At 38.2% G+C, this 24,780-nt stretch overlaps 1 protein-coding gene across 2 annotated transcripts in view; it reads left to right on the forward strand.

Annotated features, from left to right (window-relative positions):
* The window catches only part of adamts10 (ADAM metallopeptidase with thrombospondin type 1 motif, 10), a 131,355-nt gene that overhangs the window by 26,331 nt on the left and 80,244 nt on the right, over positions 1–24,780 (forward strand). For both annotated transcript variants that reach the window (XM_057841083.1, XM_057841085.1), the window contains 4 exons: positions 9,045–9,187; positions 9,290–9,499; positions 22,749–22,917; positions 23,225–23,427. In XM_057841083.1, the coding sequence (XP_057697066.1) occupies positions 9,045–9,187; positions 9,290–9,499; positions 22,749–22,917; positions 23,225–23,427 (725 nt within the window). The remainder of the gene's footprint in view (positions 1–9,044; positions 9,188–9,289; positions 9,500–22,748; positions 22,918–23,224; positions 23,428–24,780) is intronic.

Below are 24,780 nucleotides of genomic sequence, written 5' to 3' on the forward strand. Positions count from 1 at the left end.
TTAAAAATGTACAAACGACGTCTCTGCTTTTCAGGACTTTTAATAAAATTATGATCCAATATGGCTTCTTGATTTAAAATACTTGTTACTAAGGATGTCCCCGATCCGATCAGATCGCGCCGTTTTTCGGAATTGGGTGAAATGGTTCGTGTTTTTAATTTAAAAAAAAAAAAAAAATGAAGGGCTAAAAAGTAACAAAATAATCCAGAAATACAATGGCATCGCCAAAAAAACAAAAATATACATATTATAGACCCTACTCACGTGACGTCACAGCCACGCCCCCGCGCCATGTTGTCCGTATACTCATCATGTTAATTTATTAGCGCTTCGTAAATTCCTCCTATTATGGCGTGTTTTTCTGCCCGTTAACATTAATAATCAAAATGGTGAAGTCGTGTGTGGCGGTCGGTTGCAAAAACAGAGAAGATAGACGGAGAGACTTGAAGTTTTACCGTATTCCGAGAGACCCGGAGAGGAGACCGAGATTGACTGCTGCAATTCGACGAGAAAACTGGGCTCCAAACGACTACCACAGATTATGTAGTAGTCATTTTATATCTGGTAAGATGCATTTAATATATATTTAGAGGGTTTTGGGCTGACAACCACAATTAAGATAATTGCTAGGCTAATCGCCGACAACATACACTCAGACGTTGTGAATGAACTACCTGAAAATATATAATTATAAGGGGATAATCAGACAGTTGTCATACAATTAATTTACAATTTCACTATTGAGGTCAAAAGCCAAAAAATAAATTCAACTAGGGACAATCTGGAGTAGTGCTATCGCACTTCATATTTATTACATATTATATATGTATGTAGTGAGAGTGCTATTGCTAAACCATATAAACATTAAAAGCCCTAGCTCCATTGACAAATGACATGAAATACATTAGACTTGACAGTGGATGTTAGCAAGAACAAAAGATTTTGAATTGAAAATTTCATAATTCACCTTCCGAGCACAAGATTCCTGCCGAATTTTCGTGTACGAGGACCTGTTTCACCCAACCAGCAACGTAGCATTTATAAGCCTCCAAGCTCTTAAAGTTTTTCAAACTTTCGTGAGAATAGGCTGATTTTGTGTGGACAAGATAGTTGTAAATATCAGGGTCAGGCAAAGATGGCGAAGACAGCGGGTCGAAAAACATCGATTTAGACATCAAATACGGATCTGGCGAATGGATAAACTGAAGCTTTTCCACGTAACGCCTTTTATGCAACGCATCCAATGAGTTTACAGCGTCAGATAACACCGGGGCTTCCATGAATTGCTCTATAACTTGCACGACTAATTGAAAACAATGAGAATAGTTCTAAAAAATAGGTACAATATGGCGGCCGGATACAGCGACACGTCATTTTGTGACGTAGGTGAGTAGGGTCTATACTTCGTAACACTCCCGGAAAAAGCGTAAGAGGAAGAACTGTAAACAGCCCCAATAGGAGAACATTCTGTAAGCTAACGCGGGAACTTAATGGATAGCTGCTACAGTGGTGATGTATGCTGTGTGGAAAAATTTTACCATAGAACGAGGACACTCAATGTGTGCAAAGTGGGCATTTTGCGTGGTGGAAAATGTAGAAATTCGTTCAGGGCAATGTATATACAGTCATGTGAAAAAATTGGGACACCCTATGGAAGCCTGTGTCTTTTCTAACATATTTGCTCAAATTGATAAATTTTAACAATCTTGATTCAAGATTCAAGTAATAGAACGAAACAATTAAAACTGGAAAAAAATAGTCAATAACTTTCTGTAAAATGTAATTTTAAATAAATGCCATTTCTATTGAGAAATAAATTAGGACACCCCACATTCACACTGACACTTAAAATGGCTAAAATCACATACACGTGTATCACATCAGGTGCACATGGTTATAACATCATTACCCAGTGTTCTGAAGAAAGTATGCCTTATGTAAACCTCACATTTAGTTTGGTGTGCCTGACTGTTGAAGTAAGAGAAAACACCATGGTGAGATCAAAGGAGCTGTCCGAGGCCTTCAGAAAGAAGTTTGTAGACGCTTATGGGTCTGGTAAAGGATTTCAAATGATCTCAAAACAATATAAAATCAGCCATTCCCCTGTCCGGAAAATAGTCTACAAGTGGTGGACATTCAAAACAACTGCAAATATGCCCAGGTCTGGCCGTCCAAGCAAGTTCACCCCGAGAGCAGACAGCAAGATGCTAAAAGAAGTCTCCAAAAACCCTAAAATGTCATCACGGGACCTATAGCAGGCTCTTATGTCTACTGTTGATGTGAAAGTGCATGCCTCTACAAGCCGAAAGAGACTTCAGAAGTTTTACCTTCATGGGAGGTGTGCAAGGAGGAAACCTTTGCTCTCCAAGAAGAACATGAAGGCCAGACTGAAGTTTGCCAGAGTGAATGTAGACAAAGACCAGGACTTCTGGAATAATGTTCTTTGGACAGATGAATCTAAAATTGAATTTTTTGGACTAGGGCTGTCAAAATTATCGCGTTAACGAGCGGTAATTAATTTTTAAAAATTAATCACGTTAAAATATTTGACGCAATTAACGCACATGCCCCGCTCAGATTAAAATGACAGCAGTGTAATTTTCGCTTGTTACTTGTTACTTGTTTTAAGTCGTTTGGCGCCCTCTGCTGGCGCTTGGGTCCAAATGATTTTATGGGTTTGGGGAGTGAGCATGGTGTAATGACATCAACAATGGCGAACGACTAGTTTATGTTTTGATTGAAAATTTTACAAATTTTAATAAAACGAAAACATTAAGAGGGGTTTTAATATAACATTTCAATAACTTGTACTAACATTTATCTTTTAAGAACTACAAGTTTTTCTACCCATGGATCGCTTTAACAGAATGTTAATAATGTTAATGCCATCTTGATTTATTGTTATAATAAACAAATACAGTACTTATGTACCGTATGTTGAATGTATATATCCGTCTTTTCATTCCAACAATAATTTACAGAAAAATATGGCATATTTTATAGATGGTTTGAATTACGATTAATTAATTTTTAAGCTGTAATTAACTCGGTTAAAAATTTTAATCATTTGACAGCCCAAATTTGGACACCAGAACAGAGGACACGTTTGGTGTAAACCCACTACAGCATTCCAGGGGAAAAAAAATCTCATACTAACTATGAAGCATGGAGGTGGAAGTGTCATGGTTTGGGGATGCTTGTTGCAGCAGGACCTGGCCATCTCACCATCATAGAATTCACCATAAAGTCTATTGTGTATCAGAGAGTGCTTGAGGAACATGTGAGATCATCTGTGGAAAAAAATTAAAACTGAAGCGAAACTGAACCCTGCAACATGACAATGACCCTAAACATACCAGTAAATCCACCAAAGAAAGAGAAGAAAAGAAGAGATGGAGAGTCATGGAATGGCCTAGTCAAAGCCCAGATCTTAATCCCATTGAGATTCTGTGCTGTGACTTGTAATAGGCTGTACATGCAAGAAACCCCTCAAACATCACACTGCTGAAAGTATTCTTCATTTAGGAACGTGGCAAACTTTCTTCAGACCAATGTCAAAGACTAGTAGATGGCTTCAGAAAGCATCTCACTGAAGTTTTTTCAGCCAAAGGGGGTAATATTAATATTAGCTATTAGGTGGTAGGGGGTTCTAACTTTTTCCTCAGTTAGAATATGCATTTTTGTTGATTTATTTGGTTTGATGAGTAAAACAATGTTAATTTTTGTTGTTTGTTTACCTGCAATTATATCACTTTCTTTTCCAGAGATGAAGAAAAGCAAGATCAGACATTGATATGTGAAAATTTATAAGAACTGAGAACATACTCGAGAACTGAATATTTAATGGGGTGTCCTAATTTTTTCACAAAAAGAGTTGTTTTTCTGATATCGGATCAGGACTCTGTATCGGCAGAGTCTAAAAATCAGGTGACTCGGACTTGGGTGCAAAAATATGTAATTGGAACATCCTTACTTGTTACAGAATATAGGCATACATTAATCACGTTACCCTCTTAACAACATCACCACTGTGGCAGTCTATCACTAGAATCTAATGTTATAGACAAAACTCTCCCTCATTAATTGGACTTTTTAGTACAGTATATCACACTGACCATTGTTTTAAAAAGACAATTTTGTTCTGAGAGGCTGTTGACCACATGCCCTGCATGGAGGGAGGACCATTTTCCAGCCAGAGTATTTCCTTCCACTGCTGATAAGAGCAACCGTGGTGATACCCTGCTCAGATGTTTGACAGCATTTATGTGATGATCTAAATTTAGCACTTTTAGCATTCATTTCCATTCTCGTGAGTGTTGATTTAGGAAAAAATACATCCACGGTAAAAACCAATCTACTTCGTCAAGTATGTCAACTTAAAATCGAAACACAACTGTACATTAATCGTTTAATCAGAGGTTCCCTTTGAACATTTGCGAATAGTAGACATACAAATAAAGTTTGTTTTTTTTTTTGTCAAAAAAGGCTTGCGGAAAAACAACACTGCTCCAACACAAAACATCATAGAAAGAAGTGTTTAAAACAGATGTTTCTGTCAGTTTATTCATTTTTAAATTTTTTTTTTTAGATTTGAAAGGAAGTCGAGGGGTGTGTCGCTTCATGCTTGAAGAATCATGTGTAACCAATCAATATATGAACACGAGAGCTGTCATCACTGTCTAACCATGCATGTAAATGTCTCCTGCTAATTGGTTGAATGTGGTTAATACACAGCGGTGTTGTTCTGTCAAAAAATACCCAAACAATGCAATGTAGCATCTGTTGTGTATTTATTGCTACGTGACTTGAAGCAACTCTCAAAGCAACACACATACTCTTATTACTAATTCAGTCCTTGTATTTTTCACTTCAAGCAATATTTCATGAGGCTCTTTTTGACTTACTGAAAATTAAATTATGTTAATGTGTGTTATTTGACTTGTGGTTTGGTTTCATTGTCTTTTTGTGACTGGCAAATGTGTTTTATAGCTTATGGGGTTCATTCTTGTGAGGTCTCACTGTCATCCGTGGAAGGTAGTAATACAGACTACTATTATACACCTTTCCATTAATTGCCATAAGTCTTACGGTCATGGCACTTGTCTAATTGTTTGTGAGAAGAGGAAATGTTTTGTTTTTGATTTCTTGATTTTGTGAGAATTTTTAAAAATGTGTGTGGGGGTGGGTGAGGGTGTCTGTGATGTTAATGCTCTCCAAAGGCTAAAAATAGGATGAGAGAAAGCTACATTTGTTGCGTAGACTTTTGTTTCTTCAACTAATGTTGACAGTTTTTGGATTATAAATCTCAACCAGATGCCAATACAGACTGGGATAGCCATATTCATTAGTACAACCCACCATAGCAAAAGTGTTTTTTTTTTTTTTTTTTGTATATGTGAAGAGTCCTGTCAACAATTTCCTACAAAGTATACATTGTTTCTTAGTCGAATTAGTCTATCGACTTTAGGGCTGCAGCTATCGATTATTTTAGTAGTAGATCAATCGATTAACTATTTAGTTCGAGTAATCGGATAAGGACCATAAAAAATTAAAATACTTAAGCTAAGCCTCAAACAGTATAAAAAAGAGGATCTATGTACAACAAAAGAACAGTTGGCTAACTTACATAGCAAAAGTTCACTAGCTTAAATGCTTTAAAATGTAAACATTTTTTTACAGTGCTCTTAACAAATGGTTCAGACACATATTCCCACAAAAAATGGCCAAATATACCATTAAACTAAATTACTAAATAACTCAAACAAAAACTTATGTTGGTCTTAACAGGGAGCAGATGGATTCAGCCATGTGAAATGAGGTAGACTAGAGGGACGTGTATCCACCCAAATAAATAAAACTAAATGCAAACACTTTCAAAACAAACCATTACAACGCCACTTTAATTAAACGAATACTCGAAGCAGCTAAATTTAATTCGAATCTTTTTTTCTCATCGAATACTCGAGTGAATCGATTAATCGTTGCAGCACTATTCGACTTTATATACAGGCATAAAAATCTCTCACCTTTCGGCGAAATACGCCGTTTTGAAGTAAAAAAGGATGACCTACGTGAATCGTGTAGATCCGAGGAGAAAAAATTTTTAAGGGGTGGGGGGGGGTCGTTTGTAGGCATGTGCCAGTTACCTTCACGGATTACCATGCTATGAAAACGTCGCGGTTACAAAACCACTAAAATTTTCCGTCATACAGTAGTACGTATTCGTTATTTTTCATGTGTCGAAAATGCAGCCAGAATTAGCTTGGCGCGGCAGCGCTTACCCCTTCCCCTGTTTGATGCTGCGTGTGTCAGTGACGCTATTCCAGCAAACCCAAAAACAAGCACTCCAAACGCAAGGCGTAAATTCTTCAATTTAATGATCTCTCTAATCGTGGTAACTGAAATATACCAAATGAATACATTTAAAACGTTGTACACTCGTATTTTTCCACATGTGAGTAGCTTCAACAGTTTAGCTTCATGAAAAAGTTCGTCAAAAACAAAACACACATTTTCCTTTCAAATTCAATACACAAAGTTACTAAAAACTTACAAAGACGAATGATAGGCAAGGCTTAGCTAGCAACAGCAACTTCATTGAGGTTAATCACAGCCGCTAAGAGAGAAACAAGTTTGTATGCGGGAAGGGAAAAAAAAAAAAAAAAGATCGCTAATTGCGACAGATGATCTTGTACTAAGCACAAATTCACATTCGCTGGAGGAGGTAAAGTATCACTCCCAATTGTTTTTAGATGAATGCATTTGCCAGCATATTGAATTTAGTGAGTAATGGTTTTCGTTTTCATATTTTGTGGTATGACAAAGTTACTGCCGTTCGTTGCAGCTTGCGTTGAACACTGCCGGAGCGTCCGGTGAAAAAATAGCTCCCGTTAAGGTAGCGTCAAGCTTGTGTATTTAACGGTAATATAAAAGCAGTGTTGTCAATAACGCGGTATCGTAATGCGTAACTAATCTGATTACTTTCTTTCAGTAAAGAACAATCTAACGCGTTCATTTTTCTAAATCAGTAGGCAGGAGATATACTACAAACGGCTGCATTTGCACACTGGAAACACAGCCATTACTTCACATTTTTGTCCAGTAAAGATAACAAAAATATCCCCGTGCGCTGCATCTTTGCGCTGGCTCAAAAAGACTCTCGACCGCTAAAAGCATCCAATTCAAGCACCACTTGGAATTACAGCACAACAGGTAACACGACAGCCAGGACTTTATGATACTGCTCGTGCTCAATCCTCGGTTCAAGCTCAGTTGTTGTTGAGGGTTTTGAAAGCTTAGGTTTAAAGAAATTCTAAATATCCATCTTGCCTCCTCAGCTGTAGTTTTGGCTAAGCAATGCAAACGGCTGTCTCTAAGGTTCTATAGTCACATGATCTGTTCGAAAAATAATTTGGACCCATTATGAAATACTTTGAAGGATTCCTGTTCATTTTATTCATTTGTGTTGTTTGTTTTATTGCTCTAAAACTTTTATAGACAACATTTTAAGGGCCATATTCAATGGTCTTTATTTTAAAGGGGAAGTTCAGAATTTTTTACATTAGGCTTAATCTTTGAGTTAGCCGGGGTTTAATTAGTCGTTGGAAATGATTTGAACAAATTCTGTGCATTTTGACAGTTATTTGTTAGTTTCAGGGCTCCGGAGTGGCTAAGCTAGCGCGAGTCAATGGTGGTTGAAATCAACTCCTTCAACTAATTAAACCCCCGTTAACTCGAATATTAAGCCTTATGTGAAAAATTAAAATGGTCAAATTCGCCACATGTAGGACGTTTCGCTGACGGCGGACATTTTGGCAGAACTCCGGAACATATTTCCTCCACACCTTTCTCACCTTTTTAACCCCTGACCCATTTTCATGCCTGTATATACCACATATCCTGTAGCTGTAGCTGGTGCTACAGCTAAAGCCAGTTGACTTTGGCCATTTGGTGGACTACACACATGACTGGTTGTCATTTATTCGCTATAAGCTCATTTATTGTTTAAAAGCCATTCACTCTCATATTCAGTAGGGGTGGGAACCTCTTGGTACCTCATGATACCATACGGTTTGCGATACAACACTCACGATAACGATCTCGCGATATGACGATACAATGATTATCGATACATTGGTCAGGAAATCAATCTAGGATATTCTACAAAACTAATAAACAGAAAAACAAGCTATCTTCATTCTTCTGCTATAAATTTATCACTAGTAGACATCCAATTGAACTTGGAGGTTGACAGTGAACGAATCCCTCCCACTTCATACGGGCCCCTCCCACTTCTACGGCCATCAGTGGCCGCCATTGCCAGGCGACGAGGTCATTTTGGGCCATCTGAGGTCATGACCTGTTGATTTTCAGTCACTTCCTGTTGATATTTGGGTATTTTATGGGTCACTTCCTGGTTATTTTGGGTTAAAGAACAGGGAGTGACCCAGGAATGATTAGGCAGTGTCTCAGATTCAATAGTTAGTGACCTGTAAATGCCCCAAAATCAATAGGAAGTTCATTTTAGCGCATTTACAGGTCACTTCCTGTTGATTTTGATGCGTTTATGGGTCACTTCCTGTTGATTTTGGGTTACTGAACAGAAAGTGACCCGGGAATGAATACGCATTAACTCAAATTCAAAAGGAAGTGACCTGTAAATGCACTAAAATGATCAAAAAGTGACCATTAAATGCCCTGAAAATCGGGAAGACTGGCTGCAGGTGCTCTGCACGTTCGTCCGTCCCTCTCAGTCTTAATGGAAACAATATATCGATTCTTGGCAGGACCATATCGATAACCTTTTTGGATACAAAGTATTACGATATATCACCATTTCTATATTTTGTTACAACCCTAAAATTCAGACTGTTACCGAGTGGTAACAGAATTTGCCTGCAATGTTGTCAGGCAACTGTATCACTACTACACTATCAGTAATTACATTAAATAATAATAATAATAATAATGTAATAATAATCAATCATGAATCTGAACCCTCATCGAACTTCACTTTTGTGCTGTTATTATGCCTCCATCCATAGCTGCCTTCCTGTCCAGTCTTGGCCAGTATGAAATTGCAATTCCAGTACGTGTAGGACCCGATGGGGAGACGCTACACACAAAATCCTCTCAGTACCACAGAAGAAGACGCAGCACAGAAGAAAAGACACCATCTGACACCTCAGTATGCACACTTTTTGTTATAGTGTTTGCATTATATATTGTGTCTTACAATGATGTAGCTTATGTAACTAATGTTCAACCGTCACTAACTTTCCACTTTCAGCTGTACTACCAGCTGTCTACGTCACACAACAACTTCCTGCTGAACCTGACTCTGCAGGGAGGCCTACTGTCCCGCCAGTTTAGGGTGGAGTACTGGAAAAGAGGCAGATTAGCTTGGAGTCACCCTTACTCTGCCCACTGCCATTATATAGGACACCTACAGGACCAGCTGCATTCTAGCAAAGTGGCCCTCAGTAACTGTAACGGCTTGGTAAGCATGCAACTTTCAAATTCTTTACATCACCAATGTTCTAAGTGGGGATAAAATTGAGAAAGCCAATCGACAAATTTATAATATAAATTGATCATTAAAAAATTGTTCTTTTTTCTTCTTATAAAATGATTAAATAAAAATAATCGCAGGACATCTACAGTTGAATACACAAACTTACATAAAAATTGCATAACAATAGAAATATACACTTTTGTTCTTTTTTTTTGGTCAGTAAAGATTACTAAAATTATTTCTATTCACAATATTTGAGACTAATGCCAGAGAGACTTTTTTTAAAAAAAAGAGAGGTTCTCATTAATATTTCAGAGTTTTAATATACAATTAATTACCGTAGTAGCCTGTTTGTTATGGATAGCCATAGAATTCATAATGTATTGACGGGGCGCGAGGGGCCGATAAATAGTGGGCCTGCATTGTTGGCGAAGCCGTCAAAGCTGACCGAGTAGAATCACAGACGAAGAGCTTTTTTTTGTTGAAATTCTTGTGAATAAATGCTTAAAGCCTTGAATCCTTAAATCCTCTAATGGCTAAAAATCCGAGCAGTTCTTGAACGTGACACGAGCAGCACAGCGCCATCAGAGGCGTAGCAAGGGTCCCTGGGGGCCCCAGGCAACATGGGGCCCTTTGAGCATGTGCAAGTAAGGGGGACAGTTGGACTTGGAGCAATAGCATATTTAATAAAAGTCTAATAACGCCTCGCTCTCATAGAACGCTTTTTAGGACACTCAAAGTGCCCCCCCCCCAATTGCATTATTCATTCACTCCACACTCAGTGGATGTAAGCTTTCTATTGTAACCACAGCTGCCCTGGGGGAGACTGACACTTTCTGAAAAAATTCCCAGATGAAAATGTATATATAAAGTTTTATTGTAAAAGGCACATCAGAAAATGTACAAATGTAATCCGGTAACAACAACAAACAAAAAGATGAATAACATAACTAATAACTAAAACATTTTCTACACACATTTGCCTTAATAAACAAAATTTACTTCAGAATATTGTTATTATTGTGCTTGTGTTCGAGTGCGCGCTGCGTTTGGTCATCTTGGCCATAAAAGTGGCGAAAACTAAGCACTTTACACTCATATGGATGTACAGCATCATTTTAAGATGCTAAACTAACACCTTCCCTCTTAAAGCAAATGTGCAATACGAATATAATGTGAAGAACGCTCTCCTCGACACAGTGAGAACGAGTGGGATCAACCAGCCGACTTAACAGGAAAAACACGAAACGGTCGCACTGATAACGGCTCTAACTTATCATAAGAACTTTATGGCATGAAGAGGAAATACTTACGTTCATGGACGCACAGATTAATCCTCTAACAGGTGGGGTGGCCGTCCTCTGCTCGAAATGCGCACCTTACGCTTACGCCTATTCTCGTTCTCAGAATATGCAGCGCTTGTGACGTAGGACAATAACAGGACTGGTTGCTATGGGAACGTACGCAGCGGCATACCGCATACCCAAAGAACCTTGCTAAAAGGAGTATTAGAATTGCTAATAAAATTGTTTAGGATTATTTTAGATGCACATATGTTATATTTTTCTTATAGCGTATTCAACGAGGAATATGATAGACCCATTAATAGACTTTCTTGGAAAAAAAAAAAATCACCATTTCTTTAAGTAGTCACATGAATAATGAGGTGGCCTGTGAAAATCAACATAAAATATTACAGCAAGGATTTTTCATAAAGTTCTTGGTGAATAACTCTTTGCACATACATGCAGTGTTAAAACTGACTGGACTTGCTTAAACATGTATGCTAATTGGGACTGATAACAGAATTGTTCGATAATTGGCCATACGATTCCATGGTTTTGAATCACTCCCAATACTTGTATCTACGATAGTGCAGGGAAGCTGAGTGTGCTAAATCTTTGTGTGCCAAATCTGTTGGCCCTCTGGGGGCCCCTGCTGGCTGGGGGCCCTAAGCAGTTGCCTGTGTATGCCTAATGGGATGCTACGCCTCTGAGCGCCATGGTGCCAAGCAAGTTTAAACGTTTTCTCCAAACGAAACACCTGTCGCTTCAAAACAAGTCGATGGACTATTTTGTTTGCCTACTTGAAAACACAAAGAAACAGGCAACCTTTTTGTAATATTAAAAACTGCGAAGGAAAATGAGAAAGCCCTCAAAGCCAGTTACCTTGTTGCTAAATCCAAAAAGTACGGCACTGTGACAGAGACATTAATACTACCTGCCTACAAAGCCATTGTCTGCAAGATGCTTGGCCCTGATGTGGTTACAGACATTGCTCAAGTCCCCCTGTCTGATAATTCTGAGCTTTTTCAAGCCTAACTGCTATAAAAAAATAAAAATAAAAACAAAGACTGAGAGCTGTTGAAGAATAAGGACACCAACTTTGTGTTCATCTAAAAAGTCTCAAGTTTCACACTGAGTAAGCATACATACTGAGAAATTATTTTATAATTGAATATACTGTACAGAAAATAATTTTGGAACATTTTTGGTTTGTGGTGTGCCGCGAGATTTTTTCCAATGTAAAAACGTGCCGTGAGTAAAAAAAAAAGGTTGAAAACACTGCCTTAACTTATAAAGACTGGCGAATGGAGGTCGAAAGAGGACCGTCGAGAGTAGACAGTAGCCAATTCATGGATGCGCACACTATGCTCATATTTTTCTATCATTTCCATCTTTATTTCATTGATAGTCATCACCTTTTTTCCTTTTTTCAACACCTGCATTCACATTCTTAGAACCTATGTTGATTTCCCTTTGATATGGAGGTAGATTTGTGTCTTTATTATTCAATCAAAAAAAAGTTGCTTCCATCAAATAAAAAGTTGCTTCAATCAAAATATATATTTTCAATCGAAGAAAACGTCTCTTCAATCAAAAAAAAAATGTGTTTGAATGCAAAAATAAATTTGAAACTCAAAAAAATATATTTGAAAACTATTTTTCTTTGATTGAAAATTCTTTTTTTGATTTAAGTCAAGTTTTTTTTTTGATTGAAACACCATTTTTGATTGAAGTCATGTCATTTTGCGTTTGGACCACATTTTGGCTAGGACATTTGTGTCTTTATTATTCAATCAAAAATTAAGTCGCTTCAAACAAAAAAATATATATTTTCAAAAGAAAATCACTTCAATCAAAAATTTTTAAAATATTCAATCGTAGAAAAAAAGGTTTGAATGTGAAAAAATATTTGAGACTCAGAAATTCGCATTTGAACACTTTATTTTTCATTCAAACCGTTTTCTTTGATTGAAGCAATCCTTTTTTGTGTTTTTGCCATATTAGGGGTAGGACATTTGTGTCAAAATCATTCAATCGCAATAAAAGTTGCTTTAATCAAAAAACTTTTTAATCAAAGAAAAAAATCATTTGCAAAAATGCCGATGTTACACCCCCCGTACCGGTGCCCTATATTCGGCTTGGACTCCAGGAGACTCCGATGGCTGGATGGAGCCCTGGTGGCCAGTATTCTTGCTTCATATTTTTATGCCATTGGCGCAATCAGCTGCCACTCAAACACACCAGAACTAGCGTTGAAGTTGAATCTTTGTGTCAAAATGATTCAATCGAAAAAAAGTGCCTTCAAAACTTTTCCCACTTCAATAAAAAAAGTGTGTTCAAAACTTTTTAAAAAAGAGTTTAAAACTTTTTGCTTTTCAAAAAAGTGATACTTCAATAAAAAAATATATATATTTCAAATAAAAAAATATATTTTCAAAAAATATATATTTTTGCAAATGATTTTTTTCTTTGATTAAAAAGTTTTTTGATTAAAGCAACTTTTATTGCGATTGAATGATTTTGACACAAATGTCCTACCCCTAATATGGCTTGAACACAAAAAGGATTGCTTCAATCAAAGAAAGCAGTTTGAATGAAAAATAAAGTGTTGAAATGCGAATTTCTGAGTCTCAAATATTTTTTTCACATTCAAACCTTTTTTTCTACGATTGAATTTTAAAAAAAATTTTATTGAAGTGATTTTTCTTTTGAAAATATATATTTTTTTGTTTGAAGCGACTTAATTTTTGATTGAATAATAAAGACACAAATGTCCTAGCCAAAATGTGGTCCAAACGCAAAATGACATGACTTCAATCAAAAATGGTGTTTCAATAAAAAAAAAAAACGACTTAAATCAAAAAAAAATTTCAAAGAAAAATAGTTTTCAAATATAATTTTTTGAGTTTCAAATTTATTTTTGCATTCAAACAAAATTTTTTTGATTGAAGAGACGTTTTCTTCGATTGAAAATATATATTTTGATTGAAGCAACTTTTTGTTTGATTGAAGCAACTTTTTTTTTGATTGAATAATAAAGACACAAATCTACCTCCATACTTTGACAAGAATTCACTAAGTACCCAAATGCTCGAATGGACAGTTTAAACAAAAAGGTTTATTTTTCTGTCCATAGGAGTTCAAAAGGAGACAACAACAAAATCACAGCACTTGCTGGATACCAAAAAACTGAGCAAAGTCAACAACATAACAAAAGGCCATTTGAGCCAAACATAAAAGTTAGTCAAGAAAAGGCCTACATGAGGTGTAACATGGAACGTGGCAGGATACAAGATGAACCGACACAGAGCAAGGTTACATGCGAGCTATATATACAAAGGTTCACAGGTGGATACAATCAGCCTGATTGGGAGGAGCCAGAAGTAAAGTTGGAACCAGGCAGAACGCCACTACCAAAATAAAAGGAGGAAATCCTGCACGGGCAAACACAAAACATTAACGTGAATTCTGAGACACGACACACTTACAAGAAAATCCGCTGTGCATCCGTCGTGCGGGAAAACAAACTGCAGCGTGGTCATAAATCGTCGTATTTCGAGCATGTCGTCGGATGTAGAAACAAATGGCCAGTCAAATTTTACGTCGGATGTCGAAAAGATCCAGTGGCGCCACCACGGGGTGGCCAGGGGTGGCCACGGCCCCCTCTATAAATTTGTTGGCCACCCCACTGGCCTCACCACTTGCCAATATATCATTGGATTGTAGTAGCATCATTTATACATTTCATCCCAAATGGGATGAAAATACACGTTATGCTTAATATATACATAACAAAATACAACAGAATTATTTTGGAACTTAAAATGTTGACTGTACTGTTATGGGCTAGGCACATAAAATCATTAGTAACATTAAATATAACACAATACACCAGAGTAAATAAGTAGGCGTGTCTTTCTCATAGTTTTCTTCTGGCCTTTTTACTGCAACAACATCATAAAAACATGACATTATGGCTTTAAGTTTTGGTGTGCCACCCTGAGATTTTAAGTGGCCCCATCTGGCCACCTCTATGAAAAATTTTTGGAGGCGCCACTGAAAAGATCGTGTGTCAAAGTGATCTTATGTTGTGGTACCACTGTATTCTGCTATCATGTGGGGTAGGAGGTTCTATGGAGCTAGCTAGAAACAATCCATAATCCTAATAAGGACAAGAACTGTAGAAAATGTCTGGACCTATCTTGACTTATTTCAAAGTGTATGCTTTGACTGCAAGCATATTTGCTCGAGACTCTCCTAGAGAGGCAGCTGTTGACTCCATTCACAGTGTTGCACAGATGGGACTGGAGTAACATAAAGCCAGCTGGAAAAGGCAAAACCCTTCATACTTTGTTCCACCTCCATACCAAAAAGAGGACACATCCAAAGGCTCTGAAAAAGCTTAACAGTCGGTGTGTCATAAGGCTGTTCAAAGACAGTGTGAGAAATGTAGATCATTAAAGTGCGTACGACAGGAGAAAAAAAAAAGTCTTAAATAGGATTATTATGTGAATTAGTCATATTTTGAGACGATTCGACTATATACAACAATTTAGCAAAGCGTAGATGACGAGAAATTAGTCTTTTAATCTGCCGGTTAGCCACGCCTACCATTATACGGCTCTAGCGTCCCCAACAGGTGGATGACGTCAGCGGAGTCACGATTTCATCAGATTTAGTGTGCAGCCCATTGAGGAGGAATTATTCACAACAAGGAAAACGCGACAACGAGAGCCACAAAATGTCATTGTTTGAGTCTCTCTACTCCAATATTTTTACAGAATATTCTTTTTATCCAAGTATTTTTCCCCAATAGCTAAATAAATGGCTTGAGAAGGACCAGTCAGCCCGTTGAGGGGGAATTATTCAGAACGAGGAAAACGCGACGAAGAGAGCTGCAAAATGTTATTGTTTCAGTCTCTCTACTTCAATATTTTTACAGGATATTCTTTTTATCCAAGTATTTTTTCCCCAATTGCTAAATAAATGGCATGGTCATGACAAATAACAGTCTTGTGCTGAATGGAATATGAAATAATAAAAATGCATTCATTCAGGACGACATGGCAAAATTACTCCATAATGGTCAAAACTGTCAACTTCACCTTTACCGTCGCACATCCTGAACGATATTTTATGCCACCTAAATCAGGCTTATGTCATTTCCCTTCCCCGGCTTTGGAGAATGTAAACAAACCAAGAGGCGTGACAGCTAGCTGACATGCTAACCCGAACCGAGTGATGTTTCAAAGTCTTCGAAGCGGAAAATCACACATAACTAGCCCGGATCATTTCACATGATGACTGAGTTGTCGATTGTCTTCGCCAATCGGCAAACCGCATGGCGGAGGGCAATTTATAGCTCGTTCCCCTGCCACTACGGACAGCAGAGCTCGCCGTGGAAGCAGCTGAACAATGACCGCCGAACAAACTGGCTGACGTCGGAGGAGCGTGTAGCTGCCAAATGGTCAACACGAATATGGCAAAAGTACGGCAAAGTCGTGAACAGCGGGAGACTCAGTGGAGGAGGGTGGCTGCAGCTTTTGTGCAGCTAACATGTGCAGCTTATGTGTATGAGGAGAGCTTTTTACATACCCATTCATGATCAAACGTAAGTAGTCCTTTATTTAAAGAAAGTTTGTAGTGTTTACTTTGTAATCGCTGTATTCGCGGCTATTTTTAACTCAAAGTTGCAATTTCTGAGCAGTCGGAAAATTTGACAGAACACCAGGCAAATGAAGAGGGGAATAAGCAGAGTATAGTTCTCTCGGTGGGGGGATGTGCGACAAGCCACCGGTCGTCGGCCGAGGGGACAAGGAGCATGTCAGCCACAAAATGCAAGCCACCTACATATTAAAACAATCCCAGTATTTGACATAATACAAAACACGATGTTTACTCACTGCCTCGTAAGTCCCATGGTCCCACAGTAGTAGGGTTTGTTTTGGCCAATATCCACCGGTGAATGGGAACCTTTTGAAAGCCAAAAACGCGCACACGCCTCTCTCTCCCTCATACAGCCAGATTTTTTTGCAGCCGTTTGGCTGGTGTGATGCGAAAAATAAACGTATTAATCCGCAAAATCAGCTGAATTCTTAGTCCTTCTCATACAACAGTACGGCTGTATAGTGAAGAGGACACGTCACAGCACCCTCTTTCTCAACTCGAGACTAGGGATGGGAATTGATAGGATTTTTACGATTCCGATTCCATTATCGATATTGCTTAACGATTCGATTCTTTATCGATTCTCTTATCGATTCTAATTTGGGGAAAAAGAAGAACAAACGTTTTGATTGGCATCGAGTTTGTTTAATCAGAAGTCACAACCTTACAAACTCACAACGAGATCAAAAGAGGCCCAAAGCCTCAATGTTAACTGTGGCAATAAGTGGCAAATACACAAGAATGTGTAACATTTTACTGAAACATTTATCTAATAGAAATAAAAAATATTGGTATATATTGGCAGATAGGTTGTTGTTCTGCCTTTGGCAATATGTGTTAAAGCAGGGGTCCCCAAACTTTTTCCTGTGAGGGGCCAGGGTCAGTTTGTAACAGAAAAAGTGTGACGATTGCAGAAGTGCATAAATGTAAAAAATTATTGTTTTTCAGAAAGCCACAATCAAATAACCCTTTCTGGATTCTTTATAATAATAATAATAATAATAATTAATAATAAAAACACTATTAATTAAATAGATAATAACCAAATAACCCTCTCTGAATTCTTCAAGGAAAAGGCCAGGAAATAAATAACACGATTGAGAAAAAAAAAAAAATTCAAAATGGCCGGACCAAATGTGGAGGCGGGCCGTATTTGGGCCGCGGGCCGCAGTTTGGGGACTGCTGGGTTAACGTGTAGTATTTACCGTTACATTGAATTGCATGCCTTTTAGTTTTTGTGCTTACACGCTCAAGTGGGGGCGCCCTTGCGCTTCCTCACGCGAAGAAGAACGCGCTCACGTGAAGAAGAGCACGCTTACGCCCAAAGAAGAAATGCCGCATCCAAGTGATTGAGCGAGTTAGTGAGAGAGGGAAACACTTCTACGAGCCTACGTTCTTTGTTAATGTTAATATCTACAGAGGCAACGCCTGTATGTATCATCTTTTGTGTTGTTGTTGTTGTTTCCACTCGCGATCGGACACTTAAATCCAGTTGTGTAGTGGTTTGAACGATGTGCTAATGCTAGCGAACGAATGCTAACCATTTGTTATTACTGTTATTAGCAGCTAATCATCGCTGATTTACGTTGATGCAAACCTGTTTGTTATTGGGGACGAAATTGATTTGTTTCATTTCTATTCTTAGTTTCACTCTTCAAGTGATGGTTGAATAAAGTCAGCAAATTATACCAACGTCTTCTGCATCGTCATTTGGGAGTTTAGCTAGCTGTATAGCCAGGACTGAGCCTTAGCCTCTCTGTGAGGACAGCGCAGTCGTATTCCCTCCCTATGCAGTTATCTCCACCTTGCAATGACTGCAAGTCGCTTTGTTGTAATTTTTCTTCGTGAAGTGAAGACACACTTTCGAGCGTTTGAACCTACGTGCTGTCATTGTTATGTTTATGGCTGCAATGCTCGTGCTTACCCATCGTAACCTTCCATTTTCACACTCTTTCCTGGTGAAGTGTAGTCAAACTTTGGAGCGAGTGGTTCTTGGCGCCATGCTAGTTTGATGCGTCTGGTCAACAAGACACGTCACGACGAAATACGCGTCTTTAGGAATCGTTAAAGGGATCGTTAAGGCTTTTTCATTGTGATGTCGAGGCCTCGAAACACTTGGAACCGGTTCCGAATTGGAATCGGATTTGGATTCCCATCCCTGTTGCCGGAAGTCACTCATTTTCATGGTGCGGGATTTAAAAAACTAAATAAATATAGCGATCGTTTCCACACACATCCAAGCGGTCCATTTCATTCAGGAGCATAAAATACCGTGTGTATTATGAAATAAACATGCTTTTTCGTGTCACAGGCACTTTTAGCCAAGTTGCAGTAATTAACAAGACTTAACAAAATACTCAAATTTGGACTGAAGATCTGTTTTTAACCCTCTGGAAGTTTTAAACATCTTTTTATGTATGTTTCCTTTGTTGCTATCCTTTAAACTTTTAGATCCAGTCGCGCTGACTCATACTATTATAAAGTCACCTCCAGACACCAAAACAGAGAGCTGGTATACACTTGTTTTTAGAGTGCGGAAATGTGCAGGCATATTGATATGAGACTTTGATCGTTTTTTTCTTTTACTGCAGTCACGTCTCAGTGTAGCTGTGTATTCTCTCACCACTCACAGCAGGCCCAGCAATAACACTCACATGCGCAACTGAGGATTAGATGTGTTCACAAAGCGTTAATAAACCGCACACTTAATTACTGTTGGACAAGCCAGCATGAACACATTCATCCAGCGAGCGGGTGGTATGTCCATGGGAGCATCACTAACTTTATTATGGGATTAGATGCTCTTTGATAGCTGCCGCTGTGGATAGAGCAGAGATGCTGGCTCTGAGTTGAGCGGGCACATCTAAACAGAATCAAAAGTGTCGTCACCATGTGTGCAACGGGTTCATCGGCCCTTTTCATCTGCGGTTTCACATGGGTTTATCTGAATGGGTTATATGTCTCCTATTCATACTGTATGAGCTTTCTAACAAAGACTGATTAGCACAGATCATTGATGGATATTGTTAATGCAAAGTAATAGATATGCTCTCCTGTTAGTATCTTGTTATTATTACATTATGGTGCAGGTAATTTATCATTAGACCCTCAACATCAATGTTTATACTGTGTATGTTTGGGGGTACAGTGATGCCTCATTTTTCCCGGCTAATGGGGACCAGAAGCCGCCGCAATAAGTAAAAAACTGCGAATTAGTGCTCCCACAATTTTTTTTTTTTTTTTTTGTGTGTTCAATGTATTTATTCAGATTTAGCATTGGAAAGAGATACATATAAGACGTTTTTCCCCAAAGTATCATTTAAAAAAACATGATGTACTGTAAATGGCGGAAAACACTCAGGTGACTTAAAGTTCCGCTCTGAGACCCCCAATTTGACCAAATTTCAAAATTGTCCTATATACATGTGTGATACATCATTGGGAAGCTTACAATCTCAATTTTCTGGGGGAAGAAAAATTTTGATCAGAAATTGAAAATAAATAAATAAACCCTTATACCCTAACTCGAGGTGAGAGCATGAGAGTGCATAATTAAAGACACCATGATTTTAACGAGATGTTATCGTGTACTTACCTTATTTCGACCCAACAACTCTGTGTAGCATGTGTCATCGAGTGTGAAGACACACCTGTGAATGGCCAAAGCCAGACTTTTTGGGGATTTTATGGGTGAAAAACGGTAATATAACAAGGGTCACGATACAGAAATCGCAGACATCAAGGAGTGGTCTGGAATAGATTTTCTTTTTCAAATATTTACCCTTTTAAATGTTTGTTTTCAATTTTTCTTTGCTTAGATCGATTATCATCTAAAATATCGGGGAAAATGGGAGAATAAAAGAAAAAATACAATTAGGTGATAATTATGAGGTAGATATCTGTGACCTGTTGAGAGACACAATTTTATTTTATTTTATTTTTTCATTTCAAAAGGGTCAAGTCTTTTTTTTTAACTAAATATTAGACATCAATTAATGATTATAAGCTAAAAATGATAGACATTTAGAAAAATAAATATTATTACTTACCTTTTTATGGCTGGGTTGAAACAAAAGCGTACACCAGGGTAAAACGGACAAATTAAAAATAGTTTGGGGGCTTAATGTGCCATGAAAATGCTATGGCAGCATATAGGCAAATTGTTCTATCAAACAGAACAATTGTTTTGGCTTAAAATACAGCAGTTTATTTTAAAGGGGGGTATAAGAGCAGAAACTGCTTTTTCAGCATTGTCTGTGTTTTCTGTCATACACATATTTAATAAATGGTTTTTAAGCACTTCAAATGTAAAAATTATGATAAGTTTTAAACATGTTACTGTCCCACCGAATTATTTTTAAACTGTTGTAGAAAAATGCTTGACTTTATTAAATGCTTCTGTGAGTGAGTCTATTTAAATCCTCTCACTTCCATACAATGAGTTGCCAAAGCAACTGATGAACAAGTTAAACGATGATTGACGCATGCTGCGCTTTTGAAATCGTTACTCTGGCAAGATCGACCACAAACATCTTTCAACATTGTTACCTTTATTAAGCAACTCCAGTGCAGTGCCTGACGAACAAAGAGCAGGGAAAGAGAGGGAGGGATTGGCTCGGGACAGCTCATCTGTATAATCATTAGGGCTGTCAAATTTATCGCATTAACATTCATTTTTCTAATTAATCACGTTAAAATATTTGACGTAATTAACACATGCACCGAATGACCCGTTCATGTGTTGCATCAAACAGTTTACAATGACGCCGTTTTAACACATTGAGTGCGAAAAGGCAGAGAAATGCGAGTTGACACAGGCGTTCATTGGATCGGGCCTTTTATTGCCTTAAGCTTTGGCAGCCACTACTAACAGTCATGGTTGCACAACTTCCCATCATGCATTTGGGCGGAGCAAGAGACAATCTTTTCCTTTACACGCCTAATTGAACACAACGCAGAACATACTGTATACCATTTGCAGCCACCACTGACAGTCATGGTTGCCCAACTTCCCATCATGCATTTGGGCAGAGCAGGAGACGTTCTTTTTCTTAACACTCTATTTGAACACAACGCAGAACATACTGTATACCATTTGCAGCCACCACTGACAGTCATGGTTGCCCAACTTCCCATCATGCATTTGGGCGGAACAGTTAAGTCGCTGCAGTATCATTTAGTGAAAGCACAACAAAAATAATATTCCTATCTCTCAAAAAAATAATGTTCACGAAAAGAAAAGCGCTTAATGCAAAGAGAACTGGCATTCCCAATCAAAATAGCTATGCAAAATACACATAAAACCTACTCAGACTTTGCCTTGGCTACATCTCTCATTAATTTAAAACTTGCCATTGACACCTTGTGGTGTATTTCACCTTACGCAGTTGACGACACGGTGGAAGAACGGCAGGGAGCCCAATGTGACGTAACCGCTCGGCGACGTGAACAATGGCGAGCTATTAGTTAATTTTTTTTGATTGAAAATTTTACAAATGTTATCAAAATGAAAACATTAAGAGCGGTTTTAATATAAAATTACTATAACTTGTACTCAAATTTATCTTTTAAGAACTACAAGTCTTTCTATCCATTGATCCCTTTATCAGAAAGAACGTTAATAATGTTAATGCCATCTTGTAGATTTATTTATTGTTATAATAAACAAATACAGTACTTATGTACAGTATGTTGAATGTTTATGTCCGTCTTGTCTTATCTTTCCATTCCAACAATAATTTACAGAAAAACATGGCATATTTTAGAGATGGTTTGAATTGCGATTAATTACGATATCATTTTTAAGCTGTGATTAACTCGATTAAAAATTTTAATCGTTTGACAGCCCTAACATTTTTCTTTAATTGAAAAAAAAAATCAGCGATGGACTGAGGGTGTGAAGGTTGACGCACGAAGTAGCGAGGGATCAACGGGGCAGGAAAAGCTAACGCGGACCAAATTGTGACCAAAAGGTAGATGGAGAGTGAAGGGATTTTATTGAAACATATACCAGGTGCTCAACAGTGTGCGGGTTGATGAAGCAGGTAATGTCTGTGGCAGGTGTCGTCTGCAAAATGGAAGGTTTATTTTCCTGATGGCAAAACAAAAGATTTTGTCAAGGGTTCAAAAAACGAAAGTCAAGATTTCCAGACGGCTCAGTTGGCCAATGTACCACTGGTGACTGGCATAATCATCTGACACCGGCTTGTTGCCCAGGCTGTTCCTTAAAAGCAGTGATTTCTGAGTCTTCATGTGATTTTGTTTCTTTTTTGTCTCTACAGCAGGGGGTGATTTTTGCTGGGGGAGAAGAGTACCTGATTGAACCCCTTATTTCACCAGCTAACCAAACCAGGCCAGAAAGAGGGGACCGAGCCGAGGGGCGCCCCCACGTGGTTTATAAGCGCTCATCCCTCCACCATCAGTATAAAGGCCAATCTTGCGGCGTGATTGGTAAGAATGGGAACAGTTCTGGTCATTTTTAGAAGCATGAGGTACAGAGTCAAACCGCATGGCCAGCTGCATTGTGAATTGTGGTTATGTCTGAGTTCCCACTTGTGACCAAGTCTGTGTTACAGGGCGTTGCTAAGTAAATATATGATTCATTTTATGGCAAATAAAAGTTAAAATAGCCTCAAAATTAGCCATTTCCATGCTCTATTCTTAGAAAGTGCTTTTCAGAAATCATTCTAATGGCTTGGTTGAGAGTACATATCTGGTTATGTGGTGTTATTATTGCAATGTGTGTCCTGTTCCTTAGATGAAAAGTCAATCAAGAGCTCATCATGGTGGCAGAGGACGCTAAAGACGCCTCCCCATCATGTTGGTCGTGGCCAGTTGCCACTGAAGCGCTCGGTGAGCTGGGAACGCTATGTTGAGACGTTGGTGGTAGCTGACAAGATGATGGTGGGATACCATGGTCGTAAAGACATTGAACAGTACATCTTGGCCCTTATGAATATTGTAAGTTTCACTACACACAATATACATTTTAACACTAATAATGTTATAAAATTCAACCTTGCTCTTTTCAGAATTTAGTATGGTAATCAGTAAGGATGTAACAGTACATGTATTTGTATTGAACCGTTTCGGTTCGGGGTCCTCGGTTCGGAACGGAGGCGTACCGAACGAATTTGTAACGTAATGTAACCCTTACTTTTCGAGGCTGTGAGTCGATCGGGTTACAGTTTCTTTGTGTAGATTATATTTACTCTGTCTTCTCTACTATAATGAGGACCAACACGGTAGGACAGTATAAGAAACGTCAACGGCGCGACAACGTGGCCGCTGCAAGAACGCAGTGAAACGTGGGTGTTAAAGTCAATCAGCCAATGCACACCAGTTGCAGTGCGGCCGCGTGTTAGACGCCTCCCAGAAGCGACTCAACGCGACGCACACGAAAAGAACGGCAGAGTTTATTATTTGACGCGAGACGCAGCCCTCCTGCGTCTATACTACTAGCTAGCAGCGGGCAGACCGTAAGTCACTCGTGTAAAAACACGGTGGATCCGGTCGATTTTCAAACTAATATGCAATCGTAACCCACTTTTTGAGTCCATCAGATCTCTTAAGTGGTAGATCGGGGCACAGTTGACTTGTCTTTGTTGATTTACTGCTGTCTTCTCTGCTATAATAATAACTAACACAGCCCCGTGTTCAAACAAAACCCTCCTACCACAACAAAACAAGTAGGAACTAATATTCACATCGGAACTAAAGTTATACAACATAAAATATACAATATCAATGAATACTACAACACATTTGTAAAATATAAACACATAATAAAATAAATAATAACCCATTTAAATAAATTGAAATGAGCTAAAACACCTGTAATTAAATAATACGATCCTGCTTACACAATTAAATTAATTAATTTCTGTGTAGCGCTTTAAATTGAGAAAATCCACCAATAAAGCTTTTGAAAACCGTTCATAAGAAAAAAAAAATGATTCATTGAGGCATTTAATTTAGAAAATACATGTTAAAATCTTTGTCAATGGGATTGCTTTTCTCTTTAGCACAGGACTTTTTTTCTTCTTTCTTTCAGAAACAAAGCTGACTAATACGCGGGGTCTGAAAGGCAAATTGTTGTTGGATCATTATCTTTAAATACCCGCTACTTTTTGAGCAGAATTCTAGCTTAGTATAGGCTAATGTTCCTATTGTTTAAAGCACAAAAGTGTGAAATAAACTACTAGCGCATTTATATTTTGCATTTTGTTTTCTTACTGTACCGAAAATGAACCGAACCGTGACCTCAAAACCGAGGTACGTACCGAACCGAGATTTTTGTGTACCGCTACACCC

The sequence above is a fragment of the Corythoichthys intestinalis genome, chromosome 7 (assembly GCF_030265065.1).
Source record: "Corythoichthys intestinalis isolate RoL2023-P3 chromosome 7, ASM3026506v1, whole genome shotgun sequence".
In the NCBI taxonomy this organism is placed as follows: domain Eukaryota; kingdom Metazoa; phylum Chordata; class Actinopteri; order Syngnathiformes; family Syngnathidae; genus Corythoichthys; species Corythoichthys intestinalis.